This window comes from Mesoplodon densirostris, chromosome 2 (assembly GCF_025265405.1).
Source record: "Mesoplodon densirostris isolate mMesDen1 chromosome 2, mMesDen1 primary haplotype, whole genome shotgun sequence".
Classification (NCBI taxonomy): Eukaryota; Metazoa; Chordata; class Mammalia; order Artiodactyla; family Ziphiidae; genus Mesoplodon; species Mesoplodon densirostris.
This window is the reverse complement of record NC_082662.1, coordinates 5137814-5153376: the sequence shown is the minus strand read 5'-3', so window position 1 is coordinate 5153376 and position 15563 is coordinate 5137814. Positions and strand designations below refer to the sequence as shown.

The 15563-nt window shown below is 44.5% G+C and overlaps 1 protein-coding gene across 1 annotated transcript in view; it reads right to left on the bottom strand.

The window, feature by feature from the left end:
* The window catches only part of CAMTA1 (calmodulin binding transcription activator 1), an 899418-nt gene that overhangs the window by 597598 nt on the left and 286257 nt on the right, over positions 1 to 15563 (bottom strand). Inside the window, exon 5 of the mRNA XM_060088900.1 lies at positions 6116 to 6183. Coding sequence (XP_059944883.1) covers positions 6116 to 6183 — 68 coding nt within the window. The remainder of the gene's footprint in view (positions 1 to 6115; positions 6184 to 15563) is intronic.

Here is a 15563-nt window from a genome sequence, read left to right as displayed (position 1 = left end):
CTCACTCCCCAGGAATAGGGGCTTCCTTAGAAAAGTCCTGTAACTGCCCCAAAGAGCAGAAGCCCTGGCAGTGGCCAACAGGTGACTCTCGTGTGCCGCTTACAGAGGTCCTGGCCAAAGCAGCCCCACCTGCACAGGGACCCACGTGGGGCCTGATGAGGCTGGCTTCCTGGGTGGGGCGCTCTGCCCGCCCCTGGCGCCACCGCCTGGCCCCTCTCCGCTGGTCTGCGCAGGTGCGAGTCTGCCGCTCAACCACGAGCCCGCACACTGCCGTGCACCCCGTCAAAGCTCCTGCTTCTCTGCGTGCAAGCCCTTCAGAGACAACAGGGAAGGCACGGCCCTGCCCCTGGGGAGCTCACTGTCCCCGTGAGGAGGTAAGACTTCCACACTTATGATCACTAAATTGTCAACAACTGATGACAAAGAACGTGGGCTGCAGAAGCTGACAGAGAAGAGGGCTCCCCGTGAGTTGGCGTGTTTGGGGGACCTCCCGGGAAGAGGTCAGATCCGAAGGGCGGGCAGATTGGGTTGGACGTGGGGCATTTGAGGGGAGGTCAGTGGCCTCTGAAGAGCAGTAAGCAGCCCCCTAACTGTAATGGGTACTTTGCAGTGGGGAGTCAAAGAAAAAGACTGAGAAAGGGAGGTTGAGGCAGAATAAGAGCCTTGAACACAACACTGGGCTTCATCTCACAGGAAGTTGCTAAGGTTTTCAAGGAGAACAGCAATGTAACAAAAGGAGCGTTTCAGGGAAACCAGCGGGAGGAAGGGAGTCCAGCCTGGAGAGGGGAGCATCCGGAGCCGTTTCATAACCCAAGCACGACGCAGGTGGCAAGGGCCAAACCTGGGGGACACAGGAAGGTAAGGATGTGAATTACAGTTTGCAACTGGCAGAACTGGTGACTAATTCTATTCGGGGGATGAAAGAGAAAGAGGGGCCATGAAGGAGGACAAGGTGTGAGCTTTGGACCCTTTAAGATGAGGTTCGGAGAACAAGGGAAATCAGAGAACGGAAACAGAGCAGAAGTGAGGGCAGGAGGGAGAGGAAAGATGATGAGTCTGAGATGATAACGTGACATCCAGGTGGCCCAGGAGAGAGGCTCAGACTTGGGGAAGGTCCACAGAGAGTTAACAGTCAAACCCTGGAGTTCTTGGAGTCCTGGGAGGGAGAACTTTGGAGAAAAGAGCAGAAGGCCCAAGACTTGTTCCTACCACTGGGGTGGGAAAGGTCCAGGGCGGAAGAAGCAGTGGACCTACAGGGTCCTGAGAGCCGGAGAGCGAGGGCGGGTCTCTCGCTGAGTCCCTTGGGTCTTCTTGAAACTCAGGTCTCACTTTTCTTCTCCTTTCCTTCCAGACCCCTCCCTCTACTTGGCTGTTTTACTGCTTATTGACCAAGAAGCATTTAGTGTTCATTATAGGAAAATTCTATGATTAGACCTTTAGTGTTTCAGTGTTAAGATGTTATCTATATAAATCTAATTAATTAATTAGATAATTAATAACATTTTCCAGCCTCCTTCTAACCGATACACACAGGATTCCTGGGAAGGAAATGTTTTCAACTCCATTTTGAGCTTTGCGTGTCCCCGGCTTCCAAGAAGTTTGCATGTTTCCCAGGGGAGGAGAAATAAATTATTGGGATTGCTAAGTTTTGCAGCCCGCCTGCCTGTGCTCTGCTGGGCTCTGCTCTCCACCCTATGGGGAAGTGTGTGCTTCTCTACACTGCCTGCAACTCCGGGCTAAATCCATCTCCAGAGGCCAGCACAGGAACCCACAGCCAAGCTCACCAGCAAAGGGAGGCTGGGTGTCCTGGGTGGTTCAGAATTCGTGGAGATGGGAGGTGGGAGAGAATAGTGGAACAATTTGCAGGGCCACCTTCAAACCCCACACCAGCAGAGGGTTAGCATCAAAGCTAAGTGTGTGGGCTTTGCAATAAGCTAATCCTGGGTTCAAATTCCAGTTCCAACATTTGCTGTGCCATCTTGGACAGATAATACACCCTCTCTCCATCTCATTGCCTGGCAGAGATGTTGAAAGGACTTAAAAGCCCACAGAAGTACCCCAGAGCACAGTACAAGGGCAATCTATACAAGACAAAAATAGAGCCAACCCAGTTCTCTACCTTCAGACCCTGACTCACTCTCTCATTCATTTCACAAATATTCATGGAGTACCCACCGTGTGTCCAGCAGCGCTGCAGGCACTGGGGAGACCCCTTGAACAAGCTAGACCGAAAGCCCCTCTCCTTGTCGTACTTTTACTTTGGGGGAGAGGAGGTCAGACAATGAATAAGTGAATTAAACAAATAAATGAGAACTACACAGTGTGTCAGACGGTGATAAGCGCACTAGAGAAACAGAAAACAGGGAAAGAGGAAAGGGATTCTGGCTGGATGGGAGGGGAGCGATTCTAGATTGTGGGTTCAGGGAGGGCCTCACAGAGAAAGTGACAAAGAATCAAGGCCAGAAGGAGGAGCTGGAAGAATGTACAAGACGGAGGGCGGAAGCTCTTGATTCCAAGATTCTAAATCCACCTGGTGGGGTGGGGAGTGTGGAGTCCCCTGGGGTCTCCCAGCGGCATTACTCTAGTGCCGGGCACACAGCAAGTGCCAAATAAAGACGTCCTGAAGGGTGATTTTTCAAGCTGCCATTTCCAGAAGGTCCCAGTTGCTGATAACACAATATGGGCTGTTTCAACAATCTGCATTCAGCCCTGTCAGAGCGCCACTGCCGCCCCCCGGGACCCCCAACCCTGGGAGCCTCCTTGTAGCACACTTCATTATTAAACAGGTGAGCGGGGCTCCCAGGACCTTCTCTGTAATTAGGGCAGGATCTGAGCAAGGGCTCTATTTATAACCCCCAGCCATCAGCAAGCCACGGAGACAAGGAGTGGGTCCCTCTGCGGCTCCTATACCAACATCTATATGTGAGCTGAATACAACAATTAATTTAATAGGGATTCCTCCACACAAACAATGTATCATTTTATTAGGAAACTCTATAAATGTCAGCGGTGCAATTCATTTTTATTAATTTTCTAAAATGAAATTAGCAGCGGCAGCAAACAGAAGTTGTATCGCCTCCTCATCCAACAGAGTTTTGGTGTCATTAATTCCTTAATACCAGGAGGCCGGTTTGCAAGAACTCAGCAGTTCACTGCGTCAATTAATTTCAATACAAGAGAAGGCGGGGTGGGGAGATCCAAACTCAACAACTACTTTAAGAAGATTCTTGAACAATCACAGCAACTTTTCCCCCTCCTGGGACAAGATGCTTTCAAGTGTAAACACGAATTGGATAGTATAAGACTAATAGGAAACGTCTGTCTTCACCCTCTGCCCTTAGGAAAGAAATTCGTCCTTCCAGAGCCTGGAGAGATTGTGGCAGATGCATCCTAAAATCGAAGCCTCCAGGAGGCCCGGGGACAGCCCCTTGCAGACAAGAGGGACGATGACACCCCCGTGCTTGGACACGGACCCTCACAGCATGCAAAGCAAGACCACAAATATTATCTCGTTCAGTCTCATCGTGACCCAGTGAGGTCAGAATCGACATTGACTCTGTTTCCTGCGTGAAGAACCAGTAGAGCTGTGAACGGGGATGAAGTGACTTTCTTAAAGTCACAGAGCTACCGAGTGACAGGGCCAAGGCTCAAACCCAGATTTGTCAATATCGAAACCCACACTCCTTCTCTGCTGCCGGGGCACCCCTTGTGCCTCGGGATGGGAAGGCTCTCAGCTCTATTTATACTCCCAAAAGTCAAGTGAGTCAGGCATGACCACGAGTGACATTTGCCTCTCAATGGAAACCCAAATTCAGACTGAAACGTGAGGCAGAATCCCCACGTTGTGGTGCAGTCAGAGGGCGGCTGAAACAGGACATGTGTCTGCATATCTGAAATCAGATGTCTGGCCCGGGACACGTTCCAGAAACTCTCACTCTCTGGCTAAAGAGACGCTCTTTCCTTCCACTTAGATTCAGGGAGTGTTTTGCTGAGGAGTGAAGGGAGTGTGGAGAGGCTGGAGGCTGCTTGAAATGAGAACCGCTGTGGGGAGCCAGGAAATGGTGCTGAAGCAGGGATCGGACAGGCTCCCTTCCATCCAGAGAAGCTAGGGCAGCAGTTCTCAAAGTGAGGTCCCAGGCCAGCTGCACCCCATCACCTGGGAACCTGTTAGAAATAACAGGTGCTCAGGTCCCACACCAGACATACTGAATCAGAAACTGGGGGTGGGGTGCAGCACGTTACTTTAACAAGCCCTTCAGCTGATTCTGATGCCTGCTCAAGTTTGGGAACCACTGCCCTGGAAGAAGATGTCCCCAGAAGGAAGGAGAAATGAGTATGCCAGGCTTTCCAGGCTTTCCATGGTACAGGACACGGCTGTGCTCACCAAATAGTAGATTGCATCACGATTCATTCTCCCTGCCCCCACTCTGACCCCACTGTAGCAAAGAATGTCCTTCTTGGCCTCATTCTTATTGGGCTCAGCTACGGGAATTACTTTGGCTAATGGATTTGTGAGCAGGTGTGACATATGATGCCACATCCAGCATCATATCCAGGGGTTTTCACTGTGCCTGCCTTGGATTGCCTTGGGCTTTTAAGCCTCTGCCATCCCCCATGAGAACCAGATGTCCCAGACAGGGAAGGGATGGGGGCAGGGGGAGGCCTCCTCAGCCTAGGTTCTACAACAAAAAGACACATCTCCAGTGGTCCTGAAGTCAACCCAAAGCCACAGCCAACCCACAGACCCATGAGCAGGAAATAAAAATTTATTGTTATAAGTCACTTATTTTGGAGATTGTTTCTTACAAGGCATTATCACATCAAAAGCTGACTGATACAAACCATTTGATTTTATAGCAAAGGAAATCACGGCCTCAGAAGGCTGAGGAGTTGAAGACATCCTACAGAGGGGTTTAGGCTGAAAGGTAAAAGAATCAGAGTCAACCTCTGCCCTCACCTGGGGGATGCAGGTCTCAGGAACGAATCATCCTTTCCTCAATATCCTCTGACCTCCTTCAAAGTGGAAAATTCTGGCCTCATCTAATGGATGCTAACCCATAAAAACCTAAGCCTCATGAAGAAATAGGCTAAAGAATCTTCTAGACTGAGTAAACATCTTTCCTCCATGGCTCAGAAAGGATGAACAGGTCAAGCTGATGGCCAAGTGGGCAGAGGACACACCCCCAACCCTTTCCCTGGTCTCCCAGTTAAAAAATTTGAAGACTTTGGTGCTTCTGGACAAAGGGAACAGACTGGGCTTTCTGCCTCTCAAATGCAAACCCACAGAGCAGTTATCCTGTAAGCTGCACTCCAGCTAACACCACTCAGGCTGTTAAACACCTGGCCCCGTCACCGCTGATAGAAAAGCTGTGGCAATTGGAAGAGAGTGGCCGGGTATTTCCGAAGCTCTAGACTGTAACGTACTAAAAATGAAAAAAATGAGAGCTAGGGAGGAAAGAAGAGGCTGCCTTTAAGAATCAACCCTAAATCCCAATGTCTCCATGCTTCACAAAATAATATCACTTGCACCGAGAGAACTCAAGTCAGCTGAATCTTCACCAGTTCCCTCTATTCCCAAGTGGTGAGACTAGTTCAGTGTCCATGGCAGTTGGCAGGTTCATGGACATTGACTAAATAATAAACTGCAAACGTAGCCGTGAATTCTGATTTGGGAGATCTTAACACCATCAAGAAAAACTTGACTTTCAGTTTGTAAAAGGTGTTGAGATGAAAGTGGACAGGTGAGGTAGTTTCCCTTTTAGAAAGTAAGTTTCTAGAGAACACGGGTGTCAGATGGGCACTTTCCCAAAATAAACTTCCCCTGAGGGTCCTGCCTGCCAAACCTTTTCCAAGCACCCAGCTTGAAGGATCCAGCGTCAGGCCAGCAGCTTAAAATTTCCAACTTGCATGATAGCAGCTGCCCTGTTTTTAATCCATCCGATTGCAGTCACTACCACTGTCTTAGGCTGATGACTGAGACCTCAATGTCACAAGCTCTCAGGCAGAACATGGCATTTTGAACTTGCCCATGAATTGACTGGCCAAATCAGGTAATCAATGAAAATCAATCCATTTACTGTACATATTTGAAAAACTGTGAGATCTGGGACATTACCTTGTCTTAGGGGATGTGGTTAGCCATTCTTCGTGTTTCTCAAATGTTATTAAATAAGCTGCAATTTCCTGAAACAGAAGAATAAAAAGATAATAACAACAATTAGCTCACATTGGATCCTGAGAGGTAAGAAAGTTTTTTGCTGTTTCCCAGCCGCTGTCCTCTTTTGTGAGGCCGGAACCCCATCTCCAGTGGAGCAACACTCGACTTGGACTGTGTTTCTATTTTGATTTTTTTAAGACCTTTCCATTCAACCTGCCACACTATAATAATCAAAGCACTGGGTTTCAAAAGATGAGTCAGTGGCAAGGACAAAGATATTCCTCTGTAGGAGGATAACATCAGACACCATTTCAGCTTCTAAATGTCATTAATTTGAAGGAGGGGAAAAACACATGCCAACAACAGGTCTCCACTCATGCAAGGTCAGAATTGGAAGGTTTAGCTGGTCTCCTTCTGAAGCTGGAGTAACCTTTCATCATTGTCACAAGAAATGTTGCCTTCTCTCAGCATGAGCCCCAAGCCCCGAGCCAAATCACACAAAGATTAAAAAGAAAAGAAAGGAAAAAGCCATATTACAGAGACAGAGACAGAGAGACAGAAAGAGAGAGAGAGAGAGTTAACCTTTCCCACTACTGATAACTTAATCTGTTGAGGAACGCTTCAGAATGAAGAGCAATGTCAGCAGAGTTTAAGGCAAAGATGGAAGAAATGTGGGCATCTGAAGGTAAATTAAATATTTATAAACACAACAACATCACTGCAGATAGAATTACTGATTTATTAACAATTTCCATAAAAAGTCTGTGGGTGACATCCACATAAGTCATTGCTCGGGCTCTGAGGCATGATGTGGCCCATTACTTCCAGCTCCAAACGAATCTGCTAACTTGAAATTGGCAGGGACTGTAAGTTAGATTAAGGTTGGACTAGTACACAGTTCCCTTGATCTTGGTGATGATACAGTACGGAGCTGCCGCCCTTTACAACCAGAAAAATGTGGAGAATGGGCCTCCCTTCTCAACTTTCTGTGCAGCTGGGGTTCGTGGAGGGCTCCTCGTGATAGAGCAGCCCGGCCACCTAGGTCTCTAGCCTCCCTCTGCAGTTAGCCTCCTCTGGGCATGGACATTAGGGAGTGGACACCCGTGACCACAGAGATGCTAAACTTGGCCTTGAAGAAAAAGAAGACACATCACCAAAACCAGGGAAGCGGAGCAGGTCAAAGTAGAAAACACCACCCATGCCACATGGTATGAAGGTCACCGGCCTGGGGGTGGGGGTGGGGGGCGGTCAGGGCCTCACATCATCGTGGAAACCAGCCACGACCATGAGCTAGCCAGTGACTGATCACCAGAGCCCAAGCCACCTCAGTCCAGAAGACTGGACCTTTCACCAAGAAGCTGGGAAGCAGAAACCTATGACAAAAACAGAGTTGCCTCGTTGTACAGATTTTTACTGTTGACGGCAACTACAGAAGCTGATCAACCAGCACATTGTTCCCTCTCGCCCCTGAGAGAGAACATATTCTCTTTCCCCTCCTTAGAAGATGTCTTCCCTAAGGTGTCACATAGATAGGTATCACCTCCCCTGGCTGGCCCTCCTAACTCTTCATGACAGGATGGGTTGCCCATCCTCTGTGCCCCCATGGCACTCAGCACCTTCCCCCAGTGTGTAGGATTTATCACTCTGCATCCTAAGGGCTTGTTTACTTGGATAGCATCCCTCACTGGGCCATGTACTCCTCAAAGGCAAGGAATATGTCATCACTGATGTATCCCTTGGACCTCACAATGTCCTGATAAGTGTTTGTTAGACGGATGGATGAGTGGGTGGGTGGGTGGGTGCATGGGGGGAGGGAAGGAGGAAGAGTGGGCATTAGAGAAATAAAATTGCATCTATGAACATCTGTGTGTGTGTCCTGAGCAGGTTGCGTGTTTGTACATGTTTATTACTTAAGATAATTGAAGCAAGCGCTTAAAAGCAGCAAAACCCAGCAGCTCCTAGATAAACATTTACCGGTGATTTAATTAACTCTAAGTCACTGTGGGAAGGTGATATAGTATCACAGTTAGGAGCACATGCTTTAGAAGCAAACAGACCTGGCTGGGGGTGCTGGCCCTGCCACTTATGCACTGTCTGATCTTGAGAACATCACTTAACCTGTCTAGACCTCAGTTTCCTATGAAACTGAGATAACGCCACCTCATGCGTAGCTCTAAGGAGTGAAAATTCTTAATACCCTGACTGGCGTATAGCTATGCCCCACAATCATCACTATCATGATTATGATTAGAAGGTCTATGTGTTGCAAGCTGGCTCCACAGAGGCCCCAAGGAGGTAGCAGGTACCAAATGGTCCAGCTCAGAATCTTCCAGCGCTGCTGGACTTACCTTCATCGATCCCACCCTCCACCCCCTTCCACCCCCGTCCACCCCCTATTCCCACAGTGAATGGTATCATCACAGTGACTCTTCAGAGTTAGTTGGAGTCAGTCCTTCCCTTTATCTACTGGTGCCCATTTGGTTGCACAAAGCATTCATTCATTCACCTCAGAGACCTAACTAACATTTTGAATCTCAAGAGAATAGTAAACAGGACATGCTGAGCATCTTCTTCAAAATAAACATCTGTAACAGTATTGTCACGGAATGTAGTTATCTTGTAAAGAATTATAGGATTGACGTTTTTCTAATACTTTCAGAAAAGGAGTTCAGAATTTATGCAATAATAAACACCAGGTCTCGAAACAATCTGCATATTATAAACTATTCAAGTGTGTAGCTTTCAATCTACAATAATAAGTTTCCCAGAAATTAAATAGGCATGAGCTGATAGTGAAAGGTATGTATGAACATGGATTAGCATGTGTGACAGTCATTAATGAAACTGAACAAGTGAATGACCTTGACAGCAGGCAGTGGCTAGAGTCAGGAAGTGGATAAACTGTGCCACTTCCTAGGTGCATCAGCCCATCTACTTGAATTTCAGGAGCCTTGATATCTGGGGGAATAGCCTATGCCAACTGGAACCCCTGGGATCCATGCCCTTGCCCAGGATCATGCTGAGAGCTAAGCGACCCCTAATGGCCCAGAAGGATGGAGGCACAGGGCACCCCAGACACCTCTAGATTCATCACAGTGTCCCAAAGACCCAGAGTCCCAAAGAAGGCCTTCATAAACATCCCTCAGGCAACAGTCACCCCAACCTGGCAGGGCCCCCTCCACTGCTACTGTCGTGCAAAGAGAAAAACTCCCTGGACTACTTATTGCAATCAATGTTTACTCTACAAATGTTTATTGAGCACCTACTATGACCAGTCAGAGAATAAGACTACATGAAGCCTGAGAGGCAGACAGCAGAAGCAAGAAGAACTACTATTCTGCAGCCTGTGGAACAAAACCACATTCACAGAAAGATAGACAAAAGGAAAAGGCAGAGGACTATGTACTATGAAGGAACAAGATAAAACCCCAGAAAAACAACTAAATGAAGTGGAGATGTGCAACCTTCCAGAAAAAGAATTCAGAATAATGAGAGTGAGTATGATCCAAGACCTCGGAAAATGAATGGAGGCAAAGATCAAGGAGATGCAAGAAATGCTTAACAAAGACCTAGAAGAATTAAAGAACAAACACACAGAGATGAACAATACAATAACTGAAATGAAAAATATACTAGAAGGAATCAATAGCAGAACAACTGAGGCAGAAAAACGGAAGACAGAATGGTGGAAGCACTGCTGCAGAACAGAATAAAGAAAAAGGAATGAAAAGAAATGAAGGCAGCCTACGAGACCTCTGGGACAACATTAAATGCACCAACATTCACATTATAGGGGTCCCAGAAGGAGAAGAGAGAGAGGAAGGACCTGAGAAAATATTTGAAGAGATTATAGCTGAAAAATTCCCGAACATGGGAAAGGAAATGGTCACCCAAGTCCAGGAAGCATAGGGAGTCCCAGGCAGGATAAACCCAAAGAGAAACATGCTGAGACACATAGTAATCAAACTGACAAAAATTAAAGACAAAGAAAAATTATTAAAAGCAACAAGGGAAAAATGACAAATAACGTACATGGGAACTCCCATGAGGTTAACAGCTGATTTCACAGCAGAAACTCTACAGGCCAGCAGGGAGTGGCACGATATATTTAAAGCGATGAAAGGGAAGAACCTACAACCAAGATTACTCTACCCAGCCAGGATCTCATTCAGATTCGATGGAGAAATCAAAAGCTTTACAGACAAGCAAAAGCTAAGAGAATTCAGCACCACCAAACCAGCTCTACAACAAATGCTAAAGGAACTACTCTAAGCGGGAAACACAAGAAAAGAAAAGGACCTACAAAAACAAACCCAAAACAATTAAGAAAATAGTAATAGGAAATGGTAATAGGAACATACATATCAATAATCACCTTAAGTGTGAATGGATTAAATGCCCCAACCAAAAGACAGAGGTTTGCTGATTGGATACAAAAACAAGACCCATCTATATGCTGTCTACAAGAGACCCACTTCAGACCTACGGACACATACAGGCTGAAAGTGAGGTGATGGAAAAAGATATTCCATGCAAATGGAAATCAAAAGAAAGCTAGAGTAGCAATAATCATAATAGATAAAATAGACTTTAAAATAAAGAATGTTACAAGAGACAAGGAAGGACACTAATAATGATCAAGGAATCAATCCACGAAAAAAATATAACAATGATAAATATACCTAAAGACCTAAATGTAAGGCCAGACCCTATAAAACTCTTAGAGGAAAACATAGGCAGAATACCCTGACATAAATCACAGCAAGATCCTTTTTGACCCTCCTAGAGAAATGGAAATAAAAACAAAAATAAACAAATGGGACCTAATGAAACTTAAAAGCTTTTGCACAGCAAAGGAAACCATAAACAAGATGAAAAGACAACCCTCAGAATGGGAGAAAATATTTGCAAATGAAGCAACTGACAAAGGATTAATCTCCAAAATATACAAGCAGCTCATGTAGTTCAATAACAAAAAACAAACAACCCAATCCAAAAATGGGCAGAAGACCTAAATAGACATTTCTCCAAAGAAGATATACAGATTGCCAACAAACACATGAAAGGATGCTCAACATCAGTAATCATTAGAGAGATGCAAATCAAAACTACAATGAGGTATCACCTCACACCAGTCAGAATGGTCATCATCAAAAAAATCTACAAACAGGGCTTCCCTGGTGGCTCAGTGGTTGAGAGTCTGCCTGCCGATGCAGGGGGCACGGGTTCATGCCCCGGTCTGGAAGGATCCTGTGTGCCACAGAGCGGCTGGGCCCATGAGCCGTGGCCTCTGGGCCTGCGCATCCAGAGCCTGTGCTCTGCAACGGGAGAGGCCACAGCAGTGAGAGGCCCGCGTACCGCAAAAAAAAAAAAAAAAAAAATCTACAAACAATAAATGCTGGAGAGGGTGTGGAGAAAAGGGAACCCTCTTGCACTGCTGCTGGGAATGTAAATTGATACAGCCACTATGAACAACAGTTTGGAGGTTCCTTAAAAAACTAAAAATAGAATTACCATATGATCCAGCATCCCACTACTGGGCATATACCTTGAGAAAACCATAATTCAAAAAGAGTCATGTACCACAATGTTCATTGCAGCACTATTTACAAGAGCCAGGACATGGAAGCAACCTAAGTGTCCATTGACAGATGAATGGATAAAGATGATGTGGTACATATATACAATGGAATATCACTCAGCCATAAAAAAGGAACGAAATTGAGTTATTTGTGGTGAGGTGGATGGACCTGGAGTCTGTCATACAGAGTGAAGTAAGTCAGAAAGAGAAAAACAAATAACATTCACTAACACATATATATGGAATCTAAAAAAAAAAAAAAAAAGGTTCTGAAGAACCTAGGAGGAGGACAGGAATAAAGACACAGACGTAGAGAATGGACTTGAGGACCTGGGGAGGGGGAAAGGTAAGCTGGGACGAAGTGAGAGAGTGGCATTGACATATATATACTACCAAATGTAAAATAGCTAGCTAGTGGGAAGCAGCTGCATCACACAGGGAGATCAGCTCAGTGCTTTGTGACCACCTAGAGGGTGGGATAGGAAGGGTGGGAGGGAGACGCAAGAGGGAAGGGATATGGGGATATATGTATACATATAGCTGATTCACTTTGTTACAGCAGAAACTAACACAACATTGTAAAGCAACTATATTCCAATAAAGTTGTTTAAAAAAATTATAAATATATACGCACCCCCAACATCAGAGCACCTCAGTACATAAAGAAACTGCTAACAGCTATAAAAGAGGAAATGGACAGTAACACTATAATAGTGGAGGACTTTAACACCTCACTTACACCAATGGACAGACCATCCAGACAGAAAATTAATAAGGAAACACAAGCTTTAAATGACACTTATAGGACATTCCATCCGAAAACAGCAAATTACACTTTATTCTCAAGTGCACATGGAATATTCTCCAGGATAGATCACATCTTGGGTCACAGATCAAGCCTCAGTAAATTTAAGAAAACTGAAATCATATCAAGCATCTTTTCCGACCAAAACACTATGACATTAGAAATAAATTACAGGGAAAAAAACATAAACACGTGGAGGCTAAACAATACATTACTAAATAACCAAGAGATCACTAAAGAGATCAAGGAGGAAATCAAAAAATATGTAGAGACAAATGACAACGAAAACACAATGATCCAAAACCTATGGGATGCAGGGACTTCCATCGTGGTGCAGTGGTTAAGAATCTGCCTGCCAATGCAGGGGACACGGGTTAAAGCCCTGGTCCGGGAAGATCCTACATGCCACAGAGCAGCTAAGCCCATGTGCCCCAATTACTGAGCCTGTGCTCTAGAGCCCACGAGCCACAACTACTGAGCCCGAGTGCCACAACTACTGAAGCTTGCATGCCTAGAGCCTCTGCTCTGCGACAAGAGAAGCCACTGCAATTAGAAGCCCGTGCACCACAACGAAGAGTAGCCCCCGCTCACCACAATTTGAAAAAGCCCATGCACAGCAACAAAGACCCAACGCAGCCAGAAATAAATAAATAAATTTATTTTTTTAAAACCTATGGGATGCAGCAAAAGCAGTTCTAAGATGGAAGTTTATAGCAATACAATCCTACCTCAAGAAACAAGAAAACTCTCAAATAAACAATCTAACATTACACCTAAAGTAAGTAGAAGAAGAAGAACAAACAAAACCCAAAGTAGCAGAAGGAAAGAGATCATAAAGATCAGAGCAGAAATAAATGAAACAGAAACAAAGAAAACAATAGCAAAGATCAATAAAACTAAAAGCTGGTTCTTTGAGAAGATAAACAAAATTGATAAACCTTTAGCCAGACTCATCAAGAAAAAGAGGGAGAAGACTCAAATCAGTAAAATTAGAAACAAAAAAGGAGAAGTAACAATGGACATTGCAGAAATACAAAGCATCCTAAGAGAATACTACAAGCAACTCTATGCCAATAAAATGGACAACCTGGAAGAAATGGACAAATTCTTAGAAAGGTATGACCTTCAAATACTGAACCAGGAAGAAATAGAAAATATGAACAGACCAATCACAAGTAATGAAATTGAAACTGTGATTAAAAATCTTCCAACAAACAAAAGCCCAGGACCAGATGGCTTCACAGGTGAACTCTATCAAACATTTAGAGAAGAGCTAACACCCGTCCTTCTCAAACTCTTACAAAAAATTGCAGAGGAAGGGGGCTTCCCTGGAGGCACAGTGGTTGAGAGTCCGCCTGCCGATGCAGGTGACACGGGTTGGTGCCCCAGTCTGGGAAGATCCCACATGCCATGGAGCGGCTAGGCCCGTGAGCCATGGCCACTGAGTCTGCGGGTCTGGAGCCTGTGCTCCGCAATGGGAGAGGCCACAACAGTGAGAGGCCCGTGTACCGCCAAAAAAAAAAAAAAAAAAAAAAAAAAATTGCAGAGGAAGGAACAATCCCAAACTCATTCTGTAGGCCACCATCATCTTGATACCAAAACCAGACAGAGATGCTACAAAAAAAGAAAATTACAGAATATCACTGATGAATATAGATGCAAAAATCCTCAACAAAATACTGGCAAACAAAATCCAACAACACACTGAAAGGATCATACACCATAATCAAGTGGGATTTATCCCAGGGATGCAAGGATTCTTCAATATACGCAAATCAATCAATGTGAGACACCATATTAACAAACTGAAGAAGAAAAACCATATGATCATCTCAATAGAGGCAGAAAAAGCTTTTGACAAAATTCAGCACCCATTTATGATAAAAAATCTCTGGAAAGTGGGCATAGAGGGAAACTACCTCAACATAATAAAGGCCATATATGACAAACCCACAGCAAACATCATTCTCAATGGTGAAAAACTGAAAGCATTTCCTCTAAGATCAGGAACAAGACAAGGATGTCCACTCTCACCATGATTATTCAACACAGTTTTGGAAGTCCTAGCCATGGCAATCAAGAAGAAAAATAAATAAAAGGAATACAAATTGGAAAAGAAGAAGTAAAACTGTCACTGTTTGCAGATGACATGATGACACAGAGAATCCTAAAGATGCCACCAGAAAACTACTAGAGCTAATCAATGAATTTGGTAAAGTTGCAGGATACAAAATTAATGCACAGAAATCTCTTGCATTCCTTTACACTAACAATGAGAGATCAGAAAGAGAAATTAAGGAAACAATCCCATTCACCATTGCAACAAAAAGAATAAAATACCTAGGAATAAACCTACCTAAGGAGGTAAAAGACCTGTACTCAGAAAACTATAAGACACTGATGAAAGAAATCAAAGATGACACAAACAGATGGAGAGACATACCATGTTCTTGGATTGGAAGAATCAATATTCTGAAAATGACTATACTACCCAAAGCAATCTACAGATTCAGTGCAATCCCTATCAAATTACCTATGGCATTTTTTACAGAACTAGAACAAAAAATCTTAAAATTTGTATGGAGACAGAAAAGACCTTGAATAGCCAAAGTAATCTTGAGGAAAAAAAACGGAGCTGGAGGAATCAGACTCCCTGACTTCAGACTATACTACAAAACTACAGTAGTCAAGACAATATGGTACTGGCACAAAAACAGAAATATAGATCAATGGAACAGGATAGAAAGACCAGAGATAAACCCATGCACCTATGGTCACCTTATCTTTGATAAAGGAGGCAAGAATATACAGTGGAGAAAAGACAGCCTGTTCAATAAGTGGTGCTGGGAAAACTGGACAGCTACATGTAAAAGAATGAAATTAGAACACTCGCTAACACCATACACAAAAATAAATTCAAAATGAATTAAAGACCTAAATGTAAGACCAGACAATATAAAATTCTTAGAGGAAAACATAGGCAGAATGCTCTATGACGTAAATCACAGAAAGATCTTTTT